Here is an 18,507-nt window from a genome sequence, read left to right on the forward strand (position 1 = left end):
ATCAGTAGTGGTTCCCTAATGCCTGGTTCCTGACTTTAACCACCAAATTGTGTTTTGCTCATGGGAAGTGTTGTGTGAAATCAGTGCCTTTCACCTCCCAGCTTCCCTGCAATTTAATCTCTAGTAGCAGACATAGAACTGGAAGGATTGGGACTCTCACATATCCAGAGTGATGTGTATGACATTTGTCACAAGAAATAGAGATTTAGGGTGAGACAGGGCTCTTCCAGGACCTAGAACAGTCAACTAGGGTTTACTAATTTGTTTCAGGGCTAAATAACGAATGGCAAGAAAGAAGGGAATTAGTTTTTGTCATTATCTCACCTAATCCTTAGGGCAATCTTGAAAGAAAGGAATTCCCTGAGTTACCAATGAAAAAAACAAGACTCAGAAAGATGAATTGTCTATCTATGGTCATGAGCTAGTCAGTGGTGGAATGAACCCAGCGCATCTGACTCCACAGTCTTTCTTCTGTATAATGGTTCTATCCTGTCTCATTCCAAAATGCCTTACAGAGTTAAAGATTTTATAGGCTCTGGACTCCTAAGGACCCTGGCAAACAGAACAAAGGGTTGAACTAGTGAAAGTCAAGACGAAGATTGGTGTACAAACTGCCTGCTGTGGAGTCGTAGGGAAAAGTGGAATGTTTAGAACTGAGCATCCAGATGGGAAGAGCAAAAATGAAAACACCATCCATTGTAAAGTTCACCCAGTCACCGGGATAAAAACAATTCAGTCACCTCTAAGAATAATGTTTCTTGGTACTTGCTTTGGTTCTACTGTGCTGTATCCACCCTAAGACGGATTGAGAGAGTTTAACTAAAACTCAAAGATAATTTAGTTCAATTTCCTTAATTTTAGAGGAGCAAATTGACACCCACAAGAATAAAGTGACTGAAGTGATAGATCTGACTGACATTCTAACAGGAAGAGCGGGCACTGGGACCTTAGTCTTCAGGGCTCTCTCCAGTGTGCTGATCCAACCTTAAGAATTGGATCTGTGCTGAAACTGTGTACATATTGTAAGGCTTACCTGTTAAGGACTGTCACATTTTGTGCAGCCCAGGGAGTCTGCTTCAGTCAGTGTCTTCTCCAGGGAGAGTAGAGTTGCTCCTGGAAACCGAATCTGATTCTAAACCTAAGAGTTTAGACACTTAGGTAATAACACAAGTTATAGTGAGCCATCCTCCAAAATAAAAGGCATTCTTTAAGGGAAATACTTTTCCAAATACTTAGCTAAGAGTAGGGAAAGGGTAATATGAGCTCAGGAAAACAAATCTTGATTTGCTTATCAGTAAATCAGAAAGAATAAAAAGTGGAGCTGGGTGCAGTGCTCACACCTGTAATCCCAGCACTTTGGGAAGCTAAGGTGAGCAGGTTACTTGAGGTCAAGAGTTTGAGCTGGCCAAAATGGTGAAACACTGTCTCTATTGAAAATACAAAAATTAGCTGGGTGTGGTGGCGGGCACCTGTAATCCAGCCACTCAGGAGGCTGAGGCAGGAATTGCTTGAACCTGGAATGCAGAGGTTGCAGTAAGCCAAGATCACACCATTGCACTCCAGCCAGAGCAACAAAGCCAGATTCTGTCTCAAAAAAAAAAAAAAAAAGTTAGAAGACTGAAATGGCAGTGATAGAGACCTCTATAATTTAAATTTGTCTTTCATGGGAAAACATGACAGTGTCTCAGACAATTAGGAAGTAAAAATGTCTTCGTGACAATAGTTATTGATCCAACCGTGGACAACAACCCATTTGAAAATACACAAGTAAGTACACATGAGTGGCAGGCATCTTAGAAAATTAAGAGAATTGGTAGGTAGGTATTAAACCAATGTAATTATTTATGAGACACTAAACTAGCAGGGAGAATGCCAATGTATAAAGATTTTATTGTTTTCTTAATAATGAAATTTACTATTTGGAACATGTAGCTGCACACCTAAGAAAAATAATGACGGAAACTGAAATATGTATTATACAAAAATATCCATCTAGAGAGTAAGTTTTATATAGAACAACTCAGACAAGACAAATTACTAATGGGCTTATTTTGGGAGGCATCCAGAATCCATGGATTTAAATGAATTAAATTGACCCAATATTATATTTACCATTTTATTACATGAGTTTTCTCTTTCAAACTGAGGCATATTTTTGGACTGGCTATAGCCTAAATTTTTCTAACTTTACTCATGGAAAATATGAGTCTATGAGGGCTTGAATGTTCAAGATGGGGAAAATGCAGTAACATGTCTACTGTACTTCGTATTCTGACAAGTGAAATAGGAATGAGATTGGATTATCTATCATAAAAATGAATGTCTTGCCTGAAATCAGCTCCAAAAAATTAGCTTAAATTTATTATGAGGATATAGACATTAATATAAAACCTGGCATAGGTTTTAAGGTAAAAATAGTTATCCATGATTGATAGGTGGCATTAAGAATTTTATAAAAAACTGAGAAGATCATGGAATCACATCCTACCTTGATTTTTTTTTGAGGATTTAGACAGTATGATGCAGAAATTCGTCTAGAATGATTCCTAAGTTTTCTTTCTTGTCCAAAATTACTGTATGTGGTAACTTTATTATACTCATGTTGATTATAATATTGATTCATTTAACAATTGTGGCATTCAAATTATAACCTTAACACATGGTACATAAAATCACATATGAGTTAAATTTTAATCACATGAATTCTACCTCATATCACTGAGGTAGATGGAACAATATTTAATAGACATCTGCAATAAATCTTTTTATGAAGAATTCTTTTGTAATAAATCCAAATCATAGGCCTTAGTTCTGACAAAGAAAAATTATGTCAAATAAAGGTAAATACAATATTGGATCAAAAATTTTACATGAATTATTCTGTTTTGTCTTTTTATGTTACACAATTTATGTTACTTATAGCAAGTATATTTATTTTCTAATATGAGATTTTTTTAACGTAGAATTCACTTAAAGTAACCCAAACTAATATTCTTAATTTTATTATGATATAGATTCTTGATAAGTACATAAAGATGAGATATATCATACATTTATTGAACCACAGTGTGCTTGGAACACACTAGACATTGGGATGAAGACATTTAAAGTAAGATTCCTGTCTTCACTAAACTTACAATCTGGTTGGGGAAGCCAGACTGCTGTATACAAACTGACATAAATCATAATTTTAACTTGGTTCAGAATTATCTATATTTATAGTATGAAATCCCATCATCCTATTAATTACATGGATTAAAATCTCAATATATCTTTTGATACATTAAATAAGATTTGACTTTTCTGCAGCATCAGATCTTTGGGTTCGTTACCATTGCTGGCTCAAAAATAAATGCCTTGGCTTCAGATAGTTCCAGGAAAATTTTCTAAGCATTATGGAACAGGTTGTCCTAGACAGAATTAGTGTGGCCTAAAGCCAACAATAATTACAATCAGGTCTTCTGATCTTTCTCCCTGCCTCCCAACCTCTACCACCTTCTTAAACAGCTGTGAAAGGAAGCGCTTCATGGTGTCCAAAAAAAAAAAAGAGGATGGGTGAATGGCACATTAGTGATGTCTTCAGATAGTAGAAATTGAGTTGAATTGCCAGTGCCTAAGAATAGAAAAATGTTATACTATACATAACTTACACATAGACATAATGGCATTATGGGCAAGAAAACAAAATTCACCTTAGGGAGAGAGAAAGAGATTTCATACATCTGGAGGAAAATAATTAGAAGGCCAGATAATCAATTGCAGAGCGTTGCCAGGAAACATAATGTTGAAAGAGGCCAGGGGTGATTACAAACGAGTGTCAATGTCATGAGGCAACAAAAAGGCCGCAGTGTTGCACCCTGACACCCAAGGCCCGCATTAGCCCTGGAATGAGTGTGATGGGTGAGGGCACATCTGGAATACTGAGTACATTTCTTATGCTCTGTTAACCCAGAGACACCCAAAACCTGGAGGGAGTTCTGAAGCAAATAAAAAGGACTATTAAGAGATTCGAGGGAACAGCTTATAAGGGAAGGATTAAGTCAAAGGGTGATAGCCATGGCAATGGGTAGAAAACAGTACAAAATATCCTACAAAGTAAAACAACAAGGAAAGAGCAGGAATGACTTGGTGGGGAGAGGAAACAAAAAACCCCAAAAACGAACTAACTAAAAGTAGCAGAAAAAAAATTTAAAACTAATTAAGCAGAAAAATGTAAGCCAAATAGAAGAGTTCGTTGCCACAAAATAAATGGTAGTGGGGAAGAAAGTATGTAACCTCTTAAGAGACATTCAAGTGCAGAGTACGAGATTTCCTTATACTGAAGAATGGAAAATCATTTAAAGACAGGGCCAGAAGGATAATGATAATGATGAGGCTAATGATAATATTAGTCATAGGAGCATTTAATAAGATCCTTGTTTTGTGTCAGGCACTGTTTTCAGTGCTTTACATACGTGTTGGTACATTTAATCCTCAAAACAATCCTGCCACCATTATTATTATCACCACAGTGACTTTACAGAAGGGAAGTGGGGGAGAGAGAAGTTAAGTAGCTTGCATGTAGGTGGATACCCTAGCAAGCAGCAGAGCCAGAAGTTGAACCCAAGCAGGCTGGCTCTAGGGTTTATATTCTCAACCACTACACTTTTTGCCTTTTTGGGGGAAAAAAAAAAAAAGGAGAGAAAAGTGGGATAAACCCGTAGGGATGAGGAGGAGGCCAAGGAAAGCATGTGGCCTGAGGTTGTTAAGTGCAAGCTTTTTGGAAACAGTCCCCTTTGAAAGTTAGTGGGGTGTGGCCTTGGTCTGCCGCCTGTGGCTTCAAGTCATACTGCATTTTGTCACAAAAGGAAAATTATCTTGTGGTTCTATGTAAAAAGGTCAGCTCATCTCTAAGACAGGAATTCCTCAATAGAAAAATTCCTACTGCATATAGCCCAGAAAAAAATCCTGAGTCACCTGATGTGGGACCCTTTGACACTTTGCCCTATACTGATCAACCCACTCAGGGTGCCCAGCAGAGTCCTTAAGCAGTGGACACTTGGCTGACTGATGACCTACTTGGTTCGCTCATTCATAGAGTCAACAAATAAACATCCACTCAACAAACAAACATTGCTATGTTTCTCAGACTGGAATCTAGACTCAAGAAATAACAATTTCAGAAACTCTAAAGCTCTCTTCTATGAAAATATTTTGAAGGCCAAATCAGCTTTTAAAAATATGATAATTCAGCTGGGTGCTGTGGCTCACACCTGTAATCCCAGCACTTTAGGAGGCTAAGGCGAATGGATCAATCACCTAAGGTCAGGAGTTCGAGACCAGCCTGACCAATATGGTGAAACCCTGTCTCTACTTAAAAAAAAAAAAAAAAAAAAAAAAATTAGCTGGGTATAGTGGTGCACACCTGTAGTTCGAGCTACTTGCGAGGCTGAGACAGGAGAATCAATTGAACCCAGGAGGCAGAGGTTGCAGTGAGCCGAGATCACACCACTGCACTCTAATCTGGACAACAGAGTAAGACTCCATCTCAAACGAACAAACAAAAACAAAAAATCTCATGCACTCCATGAATAGGTACACCATGTACCCACAAAAGTTAAAATTGAAAATAAAAAAAGAAACGTTCAACTGGAAAAAAAGAAGAAAATAAAAATTTTTTTTCTGAAAAATAAAATGATAATTTAAGCAAAATCACAAAATTTTTTAAGTCTAGACCTTCTCAAGTCCCTAGAATATATTGGGTTCATGAACCCAAGTTCAAGAAACAAAAAGGATGGAGCCCTGTACTCTGTGCAAGGATGGAGAGTGCCCCAGAGATGAGGCAGAAGCAATGTTTGCCCTCAAAAAGCTTACAGTCTAGGGGCTATTCGGCTTCTATATGAACATGACTATACCACAATGGAGAAAGGGAAGACAGCATTAGGGTCACAAAGACAGTGTTGTGTAATTAAGACAGGGACTGTGAGTGAAATGGCATTTGCTCTGGCCTTGATATAAAGAGGCAAATAAAGAGAATTGCACAAGCAAAAGTAGAGAGGTGGGAACCAGAAAGCAACTAGAGGAAACATTAGCTGGAGAGAGGGACAATTATCAGAGAAATGGGAGATGGGGTTTGAAAAGGAAGGATTTTATCCAAACTCCAGGTAGGCCTCTGATGACAAGCTAGCAGAATACACTTGATTCTGCAAGCAGTGAGGGTTATCTGAGATTGCAAGAAGAGGGTGAAGTGACCAGAGCGGGTCCTTGGGAAGATTAACTAGTGGCAATCGAGTGGAAAGACTCCTCCAGCCTGGCTGGGAAAGTCAGTGAGACCATGAGCATCTGTGATGGGTGGTAAGTTACCAGGGAAGGTGGGAGGATTTGAGTGTTGTTTCCAAGGTGGAACCAATAGTGGGTTGCAACTTCCCAGCAAGGGGAGTGCAGGAGCAGATGGAAACAAAGAAGGCTCTGGATGACCGAGCCTGGTTCACGGAGGGTGATTATGCCCTTCAGAGGAATGGAGTAAAGCAGAAAGGAAAAACGGGTAATTCCATTTTGGGCACCAGTGTTAGGAAGCAAGTAAAACATTCAGATGGAGATATTCTATAGGTGCAGGTGCTCCTTGGCTTACTATGGGGTCACATCCCAATAAACCCGTCATAAGCTGAAAATACGGTAAGTCAAAATGCATTTAATATTCTGAACCTACTGAATACCAGAGCTTAGCTTAGTCCAATCTAACTTAAATGTGCTCAGAATACTTATATTGGCCTACAGTTGGGCAAAACCATCAAACACAAAGCCAATAGGCTTGTAATAAAGTGCTGAGTATCTCACTGGATTGATTGAGTACTGTATGGAAAGGATACCAATTTTACACCACTGTAAATATGAAACTCTTAAGTTGAACCATTGCAGGTCAGGGACTGTCTATAGTTGTTTATCAAAGATAAAAGCAAGCTGAATAGGTATCCCATAGAGACACCAAAATGATGTACATTAAGTTTAAAATTTCGAACGTGTGTTTTAAGACCAATGCCAGTAAAGTGCCCCAGTTCTAAAATTCGTCTCTATTATCTCAAGCCAGTCATCCAGGAACTACATTTTACCAGGGATGTAAGCACGGGCACTTATAACATCTGTTTAATGAAGCCAGGAAATGGCTTTGACATAGAAGACATCTGGCAACAGCTTTATAACATCAGAAAAACTAGAACTTGCCTACATATGTGTTTGTATGTACAGGGGTGTGTGTGCACATATACACACACACACACAAACACACACACATGCATATACCTATACAGACATCTAAAAAATATTCTCTAGCCCTTTTTACTTGAAGGGAAAGCTATGTGTGTGGCTAAATAGAGTGAGTGACCAAACATTTAAGTTTACCCAGAATAGCGCTTGTTTATACCCGCTCCTTGGCAGTTAAAGCAATTACAAATAACATCCTCTTTCTCTCTCAGAAGTATTCCAATACATTTATGACTACCATTCTGCTAGGTTATAATGTATTTTTCACTTCAAGAATGAACTCACATTGTTCCTGGAATCCCAACTTCCCCATTTCTTCCCACCCCTCTCCTGTCAACATCTTTGGCAGAAGACCAAATTTCTACTCACTCTCTCAGAAAGGCCCAGTCAGCCCTGTGGCACAGTGGTCTTTCTTGGAGGTGACATGCCAGAGTTATAAATGTGAAGGCCTTTCAGTGGCTTTTTTAATGAACCGTGGTGTTTTTGTGACACATATACTTCCATTGTACTATAATTTCATGAAAATTAGTAATCTATATAGTAACTCTGTGTTGACAGAGTTTTTATGATCAGTAGTAGATGCGTACATTCATAAAATACACATAACATAAACACCCATTACATACTATACAAGATAGAAAACCCTGACTGTATCTCAAAAAATGGAGTTGACCATGCTTCCCTGGTTTGGAAAACCTGTACTCTCTGGATACGTAAAAACGAAAACAAGCTTTGCAACAGTGTTATTATAATTCACAATTCTCAAATAGTAAGTTAGAAAACTTACCACAAAGACTGAACTTTGAGTTCTCCAACACTTGCCCAGCGGTTGCATTCCAAATCTCACGCTACTTCTCCGATCGTTCCATCGACTTAACAAAAGGGCATATTCTGATTTTACTCCAGTAGGACCATGAGAAACAAAAGAACCCAGAGTGCCATGATCATTATGATGGTTTTATTGAGCTGTAATCTGTGTACTTGGGTGCTACTTCTATTTACTCTAAAGGAAAATGTGTTTACGTCACTTTGCAAAGGATTGGAGTATTACACTAGTGTCATTTTGGCATTCACTATTACCTAGGTCAACTTTTGTTTAACCATCTCTTTTTTATGTCATAATTTTATACTTATCCATTTATTTATGATTAATCATTTTATATGAAAAAATAATTCTTTTTTCCCACTGCAGCCTTTTTTGGAAAATACCTCAATGAATATAATGGCAGCTACATCCCCCCTGGGTGGCGTGAATGGCTTGGATTAATCAAGAATTCTCGCTTCTATAATTACACTGTTTGTCGCAATGGCATCAAAGAAAAGCATGGATTTGATTATGCAAAGGTAATTTTCAGGCACTTTTACACTGCATCAATTTACTTTGTGCAAAATGGGGAAAAGCCATTTTCAGTGAGTTAAACTATCCACAAGATTGGCTTTCTACATTCTCACAATGTTCAAATGAGAAATTCTAAGGTAATTTTAAACTCTAGGCAAGGAAAAGACTCTCAAGGAACATTGCCTTTGTACAGTGATTTCCCTCTCTCGTTAGGATGAAAGGCAATCAGGCTTTGATGAAAGTATCATCAAGAAAATCAGAATTATCTGCTCTTTCAGCAGAGCCCGCAGCTCTCCTGGCCCCAACCAAGAACTTGTCCACATAATCAAATGCTCATCTTGTACTGTTTTACTTTTCACTGGGATAAAAGTATATTTTGTCTGTAGCTTCAGATTTGGGCACAATCATAAGAGCAAATAAATACGATAATTAAAGGCTAAAAAACCACATTCCTTGCTTTTACTTCTATATGACCAAACTTAGTATATGTGACAAAGACACCTGCCTTATCACAGCAAGAGTCCACAGAAGTTTCTAATGCTATCTCAATCCTAGGATTTTCAAATCTGTTCAGAGAAACTGAAATCAATATGCCCCATGGTTCTTTGACAAATGGATTCCAGTTTTGACTTAAAAATTCAGAAAGATTTTATGCTAGCTGACTTGTTTAAATTTTTTTCAAATCATAAGAATAAAGGGGAAAGTATCTTCGAATTTAGCCTGCGAATTTGCCTAAAAGATCCCCTTCCCTTCCAGCCATACCCATCTCTCCCTCATTTATCTAAAAGAAGCCGAGAATCTGCTCTATCTCACACCCTCTCCTAACAGGCTAGAGCACTTGGTAGAAATTGGAAGGGGGGAACTTGATTTAATGTTGGCACAGTGCTGTCTTTATGATTGGCCTGATTTGAGCACAAGGGACTTGGTGGGAGATAAGATGTAAGTCCATCTCCTTCAAACCCTTCAGAAAACAATGCAAACGAATTAATAAACATTGCTAATAGGCTTCCAAACTCATGAAAGTTAAAAGTTGGCAGAGACCTTGGAGACAAATTTGAGCAATATCCTCATTTTCAAAGATGAGGAAAAAGCATTTTAGAGTGGCTCAACCACTTACCCTGGGTCACATCTCTGGTGGTAGATACAATCATTGCATGCAAATAGTGCAGACCACGTGCACTAATTGTCGCTGCTCTTGTTTGCTGTCTGTAGGGATGCTTTTTCATGCTCCTTGTTCAAGTTATTAACCTTTCTCTCCCTGCTGTCCTAAAGAGAGCAAAGTAATCAAGATTCTCTCTGAATACTAAATCAGCGTAACTTGTTCATTATCACAGCTGATTAAGTGTCAAAGACAACTGTGTCTGAGAAGAATATATATCTTTTTTTAGTGGGGAAAAGAATGAAACAGACACCCCCTTGGAAGAGGAAAGGGATAGCCTGTAGATTTGCCCTGACAATGACATGTGACACAGACCATCCCTCTGATACTGCTTTTGCAGCTGTTCTGGTCCTTAAATCCACAACATGTGATTAGCCATGCCTGGAAGTCTTCAACATTTGCAAATATTGCCTAAATGCTTTCTGAATAAAGTTTATACTGGCGCTCCAAACCAATGGCACACACTTAAAAGAAGCAGGTGTTTTAAGTTTTCATCTTTTCTTTCCTTTTCATTCCATTTCCTCCCTCCCTCTTACAGACCTGCTTCAGCCCCCCTGACTGTGGGTTAAGTCATTTTATTAGCAAGTCAGGCTCTAATCCCAGCAGCTGTATTGCTTTAGTTGTGCAATTAACACAGTATAATCTGCAGGAAATCAACTGTTCCCCATTGAAGTGTTTCAAGTAAATTAACTGATCAAATGTTATAGCTTTTCCCTGTGCTCCCGGATTTTGGCCATGGCTTTGATTAGTGATTACCGTAATTCCCACAGGTGGATTTTTCATTTGAAGGAAATATCTTTTCTTGTGTTTATGTATGTGTGTGCATGTGTGTGTGTGCGTGTGTGTATTTTGCAGTTGTACATTTGAAGTGGGCGTGGGTGTTTCCTGCCCTTGAAGTAATTAAATTCTTTGCCAAGAAATTACATCAACAAAACCTGAGACCAAGACCAGTATCTGGTGTTCCATGTGTTTTAGAGTTTTATTGCCAGATTAATCATTATCTTGGGCAAACACGACTTGACGATTTTTTCCTGATTGCTAAGTTGTGTATTACTTAAAATACATTTTTCGAGTATTATCAAGCTAGAAACTCTAGAAAGCAACTGGCAGCTGACTTCCTCTATTATTGAAGATGTTCTGCTGCCTTAGGCGGTACAGCCTTCCTTCCTACTGTAGACCTTACCTCTTCATGCAGTGACTTGCTTCTGAGGAAAGCAGTTATTCAAATGTGATCTCATCAATGCCACCTTTTGTAATTTTTGTTTTGTGTCAAATGTATGTTTCAGGACTACTTCACAGACTTAATCACTAACGAGAGCATTAATTACTTCAAAATGTCTAAGAGAATGTATCCCCATAGGCCCGTTATGATGGTGATCAGCCATGCTGCGCCCCACGGCCCCGAGGACTCAGCCCCACAGTTTTCTAAACTGTACCCCAATGCTTCCCAACACATGTGAGTAACAAACTCAACTCTGCGACCGGCCGAACATGCCCTTCCCTTTTCTCCCCATCCCACTCCTCCCCTTTACCTCCCCACCCCCACCGTTTCTTTCCACCGTCCTTATCCACAAGGCTTCCTTCATAAGAGGGTAACTTAAGTGCAGACCACAGAACAGGCAAAGCCGCAGAGCCTGAAAGAAAGCACCTTATCTGGATGGTTTGAGAAGGAATCACATTTCCAGCATTAACATGTAGCTAAATAGAAAGGAAGAGATGTACATAGAGCGAAGCAAATGGGGGCAGTTTTAACAAGAGTTCCCATTCGTTGTCTTAAATAATATTCAGGTGTCTGATCTAATAATAATGATGATCAAATAGTATGCTTTTCATAGCAGCACAGTGGGGACCCCTGGTCTGGTTATAGAAGCATGAGTTTATTTTCCAGGCGAATACCGGAGCAGCTTTGCTGCAGATGTGCAATTAGGATTCCTGCAGAAGGCAGCTTGAGTGGCTTGCCCAAGAGGGCTTCTCAGGTCACAGCTTTAAAATAGCCTGATTTTTTTAAGAAGCTAGAGTCTGAGGTGAGGGGTGAGGAAGGCGGCTGATGGCATGGGGGGATGAGACAGAACAGAGAGTTGCCATGTGCCCATAATTCTTGCCAGCCAAAGGTGGAAAAACCGGGATGCTTTGGCAGCAAAGAACACAATTTTGTTGTTCACTCTGTCGACACCACTTCTTCCCAAGGTTTGCCATCAATATTCAGTCTTCTACACTGAGAAGCAAAGTTGGTGCTGTATCTACTGAAAGTTTCTCTAGAAAGACAGGGAATAGAAAATTGATAACTGTTTTCTATATTGTGAAACCTCCAAAATTGGTTCTTAATCTGTTTGTACTTAAATATCATCTCTTTTCATCCACACTGGTTATTAACTAAGATTCCAGGCAGAAAGAACCTTATGAAAATAGGTAAGTATTTCTCCCCATGCTGTCTCTCCCCACCTCCCCACCCCTCTGTCCCTCCCCCATTTCCTCCCAACAGACCCCAGTGTGTAATGCTCCCCTCCCTGTGTCCATGTGTTCTCATTGTTCAACACCCTCCTATGAGTGAGAACATGTGGTGTTTGATTTTCTGCTCTTGTGTCAGTTTGCTGAGAATGATGGTTTCCAGGTTCATCCATGTCCCTACAAAGGACAGGAACTCATCATTTTTGATGGCTGCATAATATTCCATGGTGTATATGTACTGGAAACCATCATTCTCAGCAAACTGACACAGAGCAGAAAATCAAACACTGCATGTTCTCACTCATAGGCAGGTGTTGAACAATGAGAACACATGGACACAAGGAGGGGAGCACTACACACTGGGGTCTGTTGGGGGGAAATGGGGGAGGGACAGAGGGGTGGGGAGGTGGGGAGAAATAGCATGGGGAGAAATGCCAGATATAGGTGAAGGGGAGGAAGGCAGCAAATCACACTGCCATGTGTGTACCTATGCAACAATCTTGCATGTTCTTCACGTGTACCCCAAAACCTAAAATGCAATTAAAAAAAAAAAAAGAAAATAGGTAAGCAACTACTGCAGGCTAGTTGCTAGTCACTTTTTATAAAATGTTCTTTTTTTTTTTTTTTTTTTTTGAGACAGACTCTTGCTCTGTCACCCAGGCTGGCGTGCAGTCGTGTAGTCTCGGCTCACTGCAATCTCTGCCTGGGTTCCAGCAATTCTTTCGCCTCAAGCTTCTGAGGAGCACACCACCACGCCCAGCTAATTTTTATATATTTAGTAGAGACACGGTTACACCTTGTTAGCCATGCTGGTCTCAAACACCTGACCTCAAGTGATTCACCCACCTCAGCTTCCCAAGGTGCTGCGATTACAGGCATGAGCCACTGCACCCTGCCTTATAAAATATTTTTATGTGTACCTTAATGTAACTAATCGACTGATGACTCTTGATCGGTAGTACACAGATCACCTCTATGACATCACATGACTTAGACTAGAAAGAAGGAGGCCAGAGCTGACTCAGGACAAGAGCTAACAATATGAAGCCACGGTGGGTAACGTCCTGAGCATGCCCAGGAACTCAGAGGATGGAAGTGTTTTAATGCACAAAATATCATCAACAAATAAAGAAGGTTGCCCCAGCACCTGGGAATATAGCTGGGATAAGCAATTATGTTTTGGAGCCGACGCTATGGGTGGATATTTAAGCTTTTGACGATCTTCCACTACAGATAACTCTGCAACTAAATTCATGAATGAAACCCATGTGTGTGTGGCAAGTGGCCCTCCATTATAGCTCACTCACAAATTTAGTAGCCAACTGATTCAGTGAAAGGAAAAAGTCCTGTGGGCTTTTTCAATACTCTCCAACCCCTCTTTTCCCATTTCTGTTCAATCAGAAATCACTTTACCTTTCTTTATTGCATTAGCAGAAACCCAGCCTAAGGTGACTTCCTACACTGTAAACTTTACAGGTGTTCCCCAAGCTCAAGGAGAAGGGGTTGACAAAACAGGGTGTTTTATGGCTCCTTAAAAGTCAGCCTGCTTTTGAAGCTTTGAGGCAAGGTCCTAAGCCTGCAGGAAAATCAGCCTCAGGTCAAGAGGTTCTGACAGCTCAGTTGCATGGATTCAATATAGCATGAGTGGAGGGGTCTGCAGAGTTCTCAGGGTCTCAGCAATAGCTTTTGAAAAGCATCTCTGATTCTAGTAATTAAAAATTCTATTTCATTCCACAAATATTTATCAGTGCCACCTGTGACACTATGCAGCCCAGCAGGAATATAAGTAGGCATGAGGAAGACACAGTTGCTAACATTTAGGGACTGATAAGCTAAGATAGGGGTTGGCACACTGGGGCCCGTGGTCCAAACCTAGCTAGCCACCAGTTTCCATTAACAAAATGTTATTGACACATAGCTATGCTCATTCATTTATATATTGTCTGTGACTGCTTTCACAATACTACAGCCAAGTCAAATAGTTGTGTCAGATACTGTACAGCCTGGAAATACTATCTTATCCTTGATAGAGTGACTTTGCCCCAACCTCTGCTCTAGGGGCAGGATGGGCATGTGTCTGTCCCAATGGTGATATCACCAATAGGGCCAGAAGTGACAAGCACAGAGCAGACATTCACAGGGCTATGGAGTGGGGAGGGAGAAGCATTCATGTCTTCTATTGCCCTTATTAGTGATTCTATGAAGTAAAATCTGCACAGAGCAGAGTGTGGCCTTAGAGGCTAACAAGCCTGGTTTCCTGTCTCAGCGGCCCTCACTAAACCTATGGGCACTTTCTTTAATCTCTGGAAACCTCCACTGTCTCATCTGCAAATTGGGATAATACTAGCACCTTAATGTGATATCATGAAAAGAAATCAAGAGAATAGTGTAGGTAAAGTCCCCACATAGATCCTGAGACATAGAAGCCACTTAGTAAGGGTTCTTATTGATCCGTTGTATTAAGAAACTACCAATATTCTATCATTCTTGACCTACAAAAGGGCAATTTCGTATGGCTCAACTTAAGGTTCAGGGGAAGCAGTGAGAAAAATCACAACTTGATTCTTGTCCATTGTGATATGACAGACCTCTTGACAAGCAAAGAATCACATTGTGATGAGCCTCTCACATTTGGCCATTCCAATAGAAGAGACAGGATGAGGACCAGTCTGGACTGTGTTATCTTTTCCAGGTGCAAGTATGTGCTGTGGGTAAGCGCCAGTTTGGAGAACTCCCTCAGCCACAGGAAATGAAAATTCACGTGGTTAGTTGAGGGATTCAGCTTCTCTTTGCTGCTAATCCTTGGGTTTTGTGCACCTAGAATGTGGTCTCCTGCAGGCATTGAAAGCCTTGAATTCCTGGCATCTTTGTTGGGAAGGCCTCCCTGGCTGCTGCAGGAAGGGGCTGGAAGGAGTGTGTGCACAGGTTCGGAGTTCAGTTTTCAGACAAAAGGAGTGAGACAGATGGAAGGCAAGCTGCCGATTGTAGTGCGTGGGGCTACTCAATGACCAGCTTCCTTAGCGAAAACATTAGCAACACATTCAAGCAAAGGGATGCAAGAAGTTAAGTGCTTTGCAGAAATATTTGGCAGGCCCTACGAACACTGGGCAAGAAGTCGTAGGTTCTCCCTGATTGCAGGGATGCAAGTAACGTGAACATTTTGCTTTCGGTCTTCTTCCTTGGTGGTCAGGCATCATCTGGATAGCTTTCATCTGGCATCTGGTTATAACTACCTGACCCTCTCAGACTGGGGCGAATGTATCATCTTTCCAAGGTGTTTGCCATTCCCAACAGAGAGGAAGCCAGTTCGCTATTGGCCCCCTAGCTTTACAAACTGATGGTAGAGTTTATGTTTACCAAGGAAGAATGAGAGAGATTCATCAACCACTTGTTAACAGGGAAAACGGTTTAATCAAGCTGTAACTCAGCTACTCATGGCCTCTGAGAAACCAGAAGAAGCCTTCATCATGATAACACACATAATAATCCTATTATTATAAAGCCCTTTGCTCTGGCTAAGACTCTAGTTTTCAGTAACTTACTTCCACAGAATTGCCATAGAGATGCAATTCCTTCACCTCCACTTTAACATACTTCTCTCTCCTGGCCTTGGTGATGTCATGATACAAAACTGTGGACAAAAGCTATGACAGGGAAAGAGACATCATTTACCTCCCTGATGATTCTACGGGAAGCTAAGGGACCCCCTTATCACCTCTCTACAAACTATGCCCCATCAACTTTAAACATTTTTTGTTGTTATTTCAATGTAACAGTGCTTTCTTCCCATACCTGTAAATGTGTGTGACTGTGTGTGTGTGCATGTACACTCACAAACACACAAATACACAAGTTCAAGTGAAATCAACTCTTGGTAGAACAGTCCGTCTGCACTAATTTGCAAGAGTTGTTGTGAAGGTAGAGCTTGTGAATATACATAGGATGTCAAAGGAAAAATTCCCTCTGTGTAAGCCACAGGACAAAGGTTTTGAAACACCTTTGTTATCTAAAGCTGGAAAGAAATGTCTTGCCTTAAAAGAATTTGCACATTCATACCTCTTTCCACAAATACATGAAAGGACATGCTTTTGAAGACGACAAAAGTTTAAATTCTAAAAAAAAAAAAAAAATTCTGATTTGAGCAGAACTCATTGCTCCGTTTTCTCTCTGTTTCTACTTTGTTCTTCTCTGGGTGGATCATTTGCTACTTACACTGTCAGCGTTGGTGGTGCTGACTTACTCACAGCCCTAAAGTCAAGTTGCACCACTCCAGGGGGGCAGCATTCAAATAAAATATCATGTGAATGATACCCTGGAATTTAGCTTCGTCCTGAAGACTGGGACAAAAATGCTTTATCTCTTTACCTCCCAGTGCCTGGTGAGCATGCCTTCAGACAAAGTAGTTGCACATTTCACTGTTGCTTAGCGAATAAACATGTTCACCTCACTAAATACCTGACATGAGAACATTTTTAAAGTCATATCAAAACTATTTAAACAATTGACTTTATGAATTTAAAGGACACCTAGAGATCCTCTAATTCCATAGTTTTTTAGATTAAAAAACAAAGACCCAAAGTCTATATTTTTTTAAATGAAGACCCAAGTGGTTTTGTGAAAGTCACATGGGTAGTCAGGGACAAAACTACACTGAAACTCAATTCTCTTGGCCAGACTTACTCAGTTTACATCACAGCCACAATTCAGATTAGAGCTATAAACAATTCTATGCACTCGCACAATTCTAACTGGTGTTTATAGATTCATTAAAAGACTTTGAATTATTTTTCTTATATACCTATAATCAAGACCATTTGGTATTATCTTGCATATGTTCAAATGTTACCTATCTATAGGTATTTGAACTAGGGTGGGGAATATCTCCACAAAGTCAATTAGGTAAGTTGAGTTTTAGTGAAAACTAAGATGGTGCAGTTTGGGAGATTAAGTATAGGATTTCCAATTTAATGCTTTGAATGTGTACCTCAAATCTGTATCACTGGCTTATTTTGGGAATTGAAGCCTACTTCATTTCTCAGAGAATGATGGGCCTGCTGTAAGTACCCTTTAAGGGTTAGATTATTAGGGCTTTTTGTTTGTTTGAGACTAAACAAATGAAGAAAACACATGTCTAGGTAAAAATCACTAGAAATATACTAATTTTCACTGGAGTGACAGCAAAGGCCCTCAGCAGTAAAAATGAACTCCTAAGTTCTTTGCAATTTCCCAAATATAGATTTCATATATAACACATGCAACTCTTGAAACTCTTTCTTTGCTAGTAAGAATTATTCTCCTAAAATACCCACCTGTCAAAAAGAAAGGTAACATTATTGATTTTCAGAATTCTTAGTTCTGTCATGTCAATGAGCAATACCAGAAAGAAAATCAAACATCCAGGAGAATTGGCATGATGGTGAAGGTTGAGCTTACAGGTACAGTGGACTCAAGTATCCATGATCCAGCATAATGAGCAATAAATCCAAATAAGAAGTGACTAGGGAAAGCAATATGCAGGGAGGCCTTGCTGGGAAAAGCTGAACTTTTATATCGGGGAATAGTCTATGGAGGATTACAGGGATGCCTTCGTGGGAGTATAAGGTCTGGCGTGTGCAGTTCTAGGTGAAGCCCTTATCTAACAGGCAATAGAAAGGTCTTCCCGGATTAGGTACGTGTGACTCTACCTCCAACACAGATTTTTAATTTTTTAAGAAAGCAACAGAAATTCAAAAATGCTAGTCTAGTCTTTTGGCCTCTCAATTATAAAGCAAATAGCCAGTGTTGTGTTATCTACCTTTCCATGGATACATCTAGTGTGCCTAGGAGGGTGAGACTTTATTCTGTATTTGCAACAAAGTAGACACAGCAACTGACGGGAAGATACCTGAATGGGAAGCTGGTATTTGAAATCAGGATGAAGGCTAAGATTTTAGGACTTACTTTTGATAGTAAGAAATAGATACATCAACTTTCCTTGTAATGACTGGGATTTCTGAGGCACATTGTGTGGTGTGATGTCGCAGAAGGGGCACTGACGAAGAGCCGCCCTGGTACATTATTTCTGAGCCGCCTCTGTGCCCTTCACTTCCTCATTTGTAAAATGGTACTAATATGCCCTGCTGAGTCCTCAGAGTTGCTGCAACAATCCAATGAACTATTAAGGGATAAGTTCTTTTTCAGCTACCTATAAGAATGAGTATGGTATGGTTCCAGAATTTGCTCTCTAGAACCACAGAAATCTCTTAACCCTCACAAGAACTCTTTAAAGTTGTTATCCCCATTATATAGATGAGGAAACTGAGGCTTAGATAAAAAGTTGTCC

The 18,507-nt window shown here is 39.8% G+C and overlaps 1 protein-coding gene across 7 annotated transcripts in view; it reads left to right on the forward strand.

Annotated features, from left to right (window-relative positions):
- The window catches only part of SULF1 (sulfatase 1), a 180,792-nt gene that overhangs the window by 102,071 nt on the left and 60,214 nt on the right, over positions 1 to 18,507 (forward strand). For all 7 annotated transcript variants that reach the window (XM_074386746.1, XM_074386747.1, XM_074386745.1 and 4 more), the window contains exons 6-7: positions 8,432 to 8,583; positions 11,024 to 11,193. In XM_074386746.1, coding sequence (XP_074242847.1) covers positions 8,432 to 8,583; positions 11,024 to 11,193 — 322 coding nt within the window. The remainder of the gene's footprint in view (positions 1 to 8,431; positions 8,584 to 11,023; positions 11,194 to 18,507) is intronic.

Source organism: Saimiri boliviensis, chromosome 15 (genome assembly GCF_048565385.1).
Source record: "Saimiri boliviensis isolate mSaiBol1 chromosome 15, mSaiBol1.pri, whole genome shotgun sequence".
NCBI classification, from domain to species: domain Eukaryota; kingdom Metazoa; phylum Chordata; class Mammalia; order Primates; family Cebidae; genus Saimiri; species Saimiri boliviensis.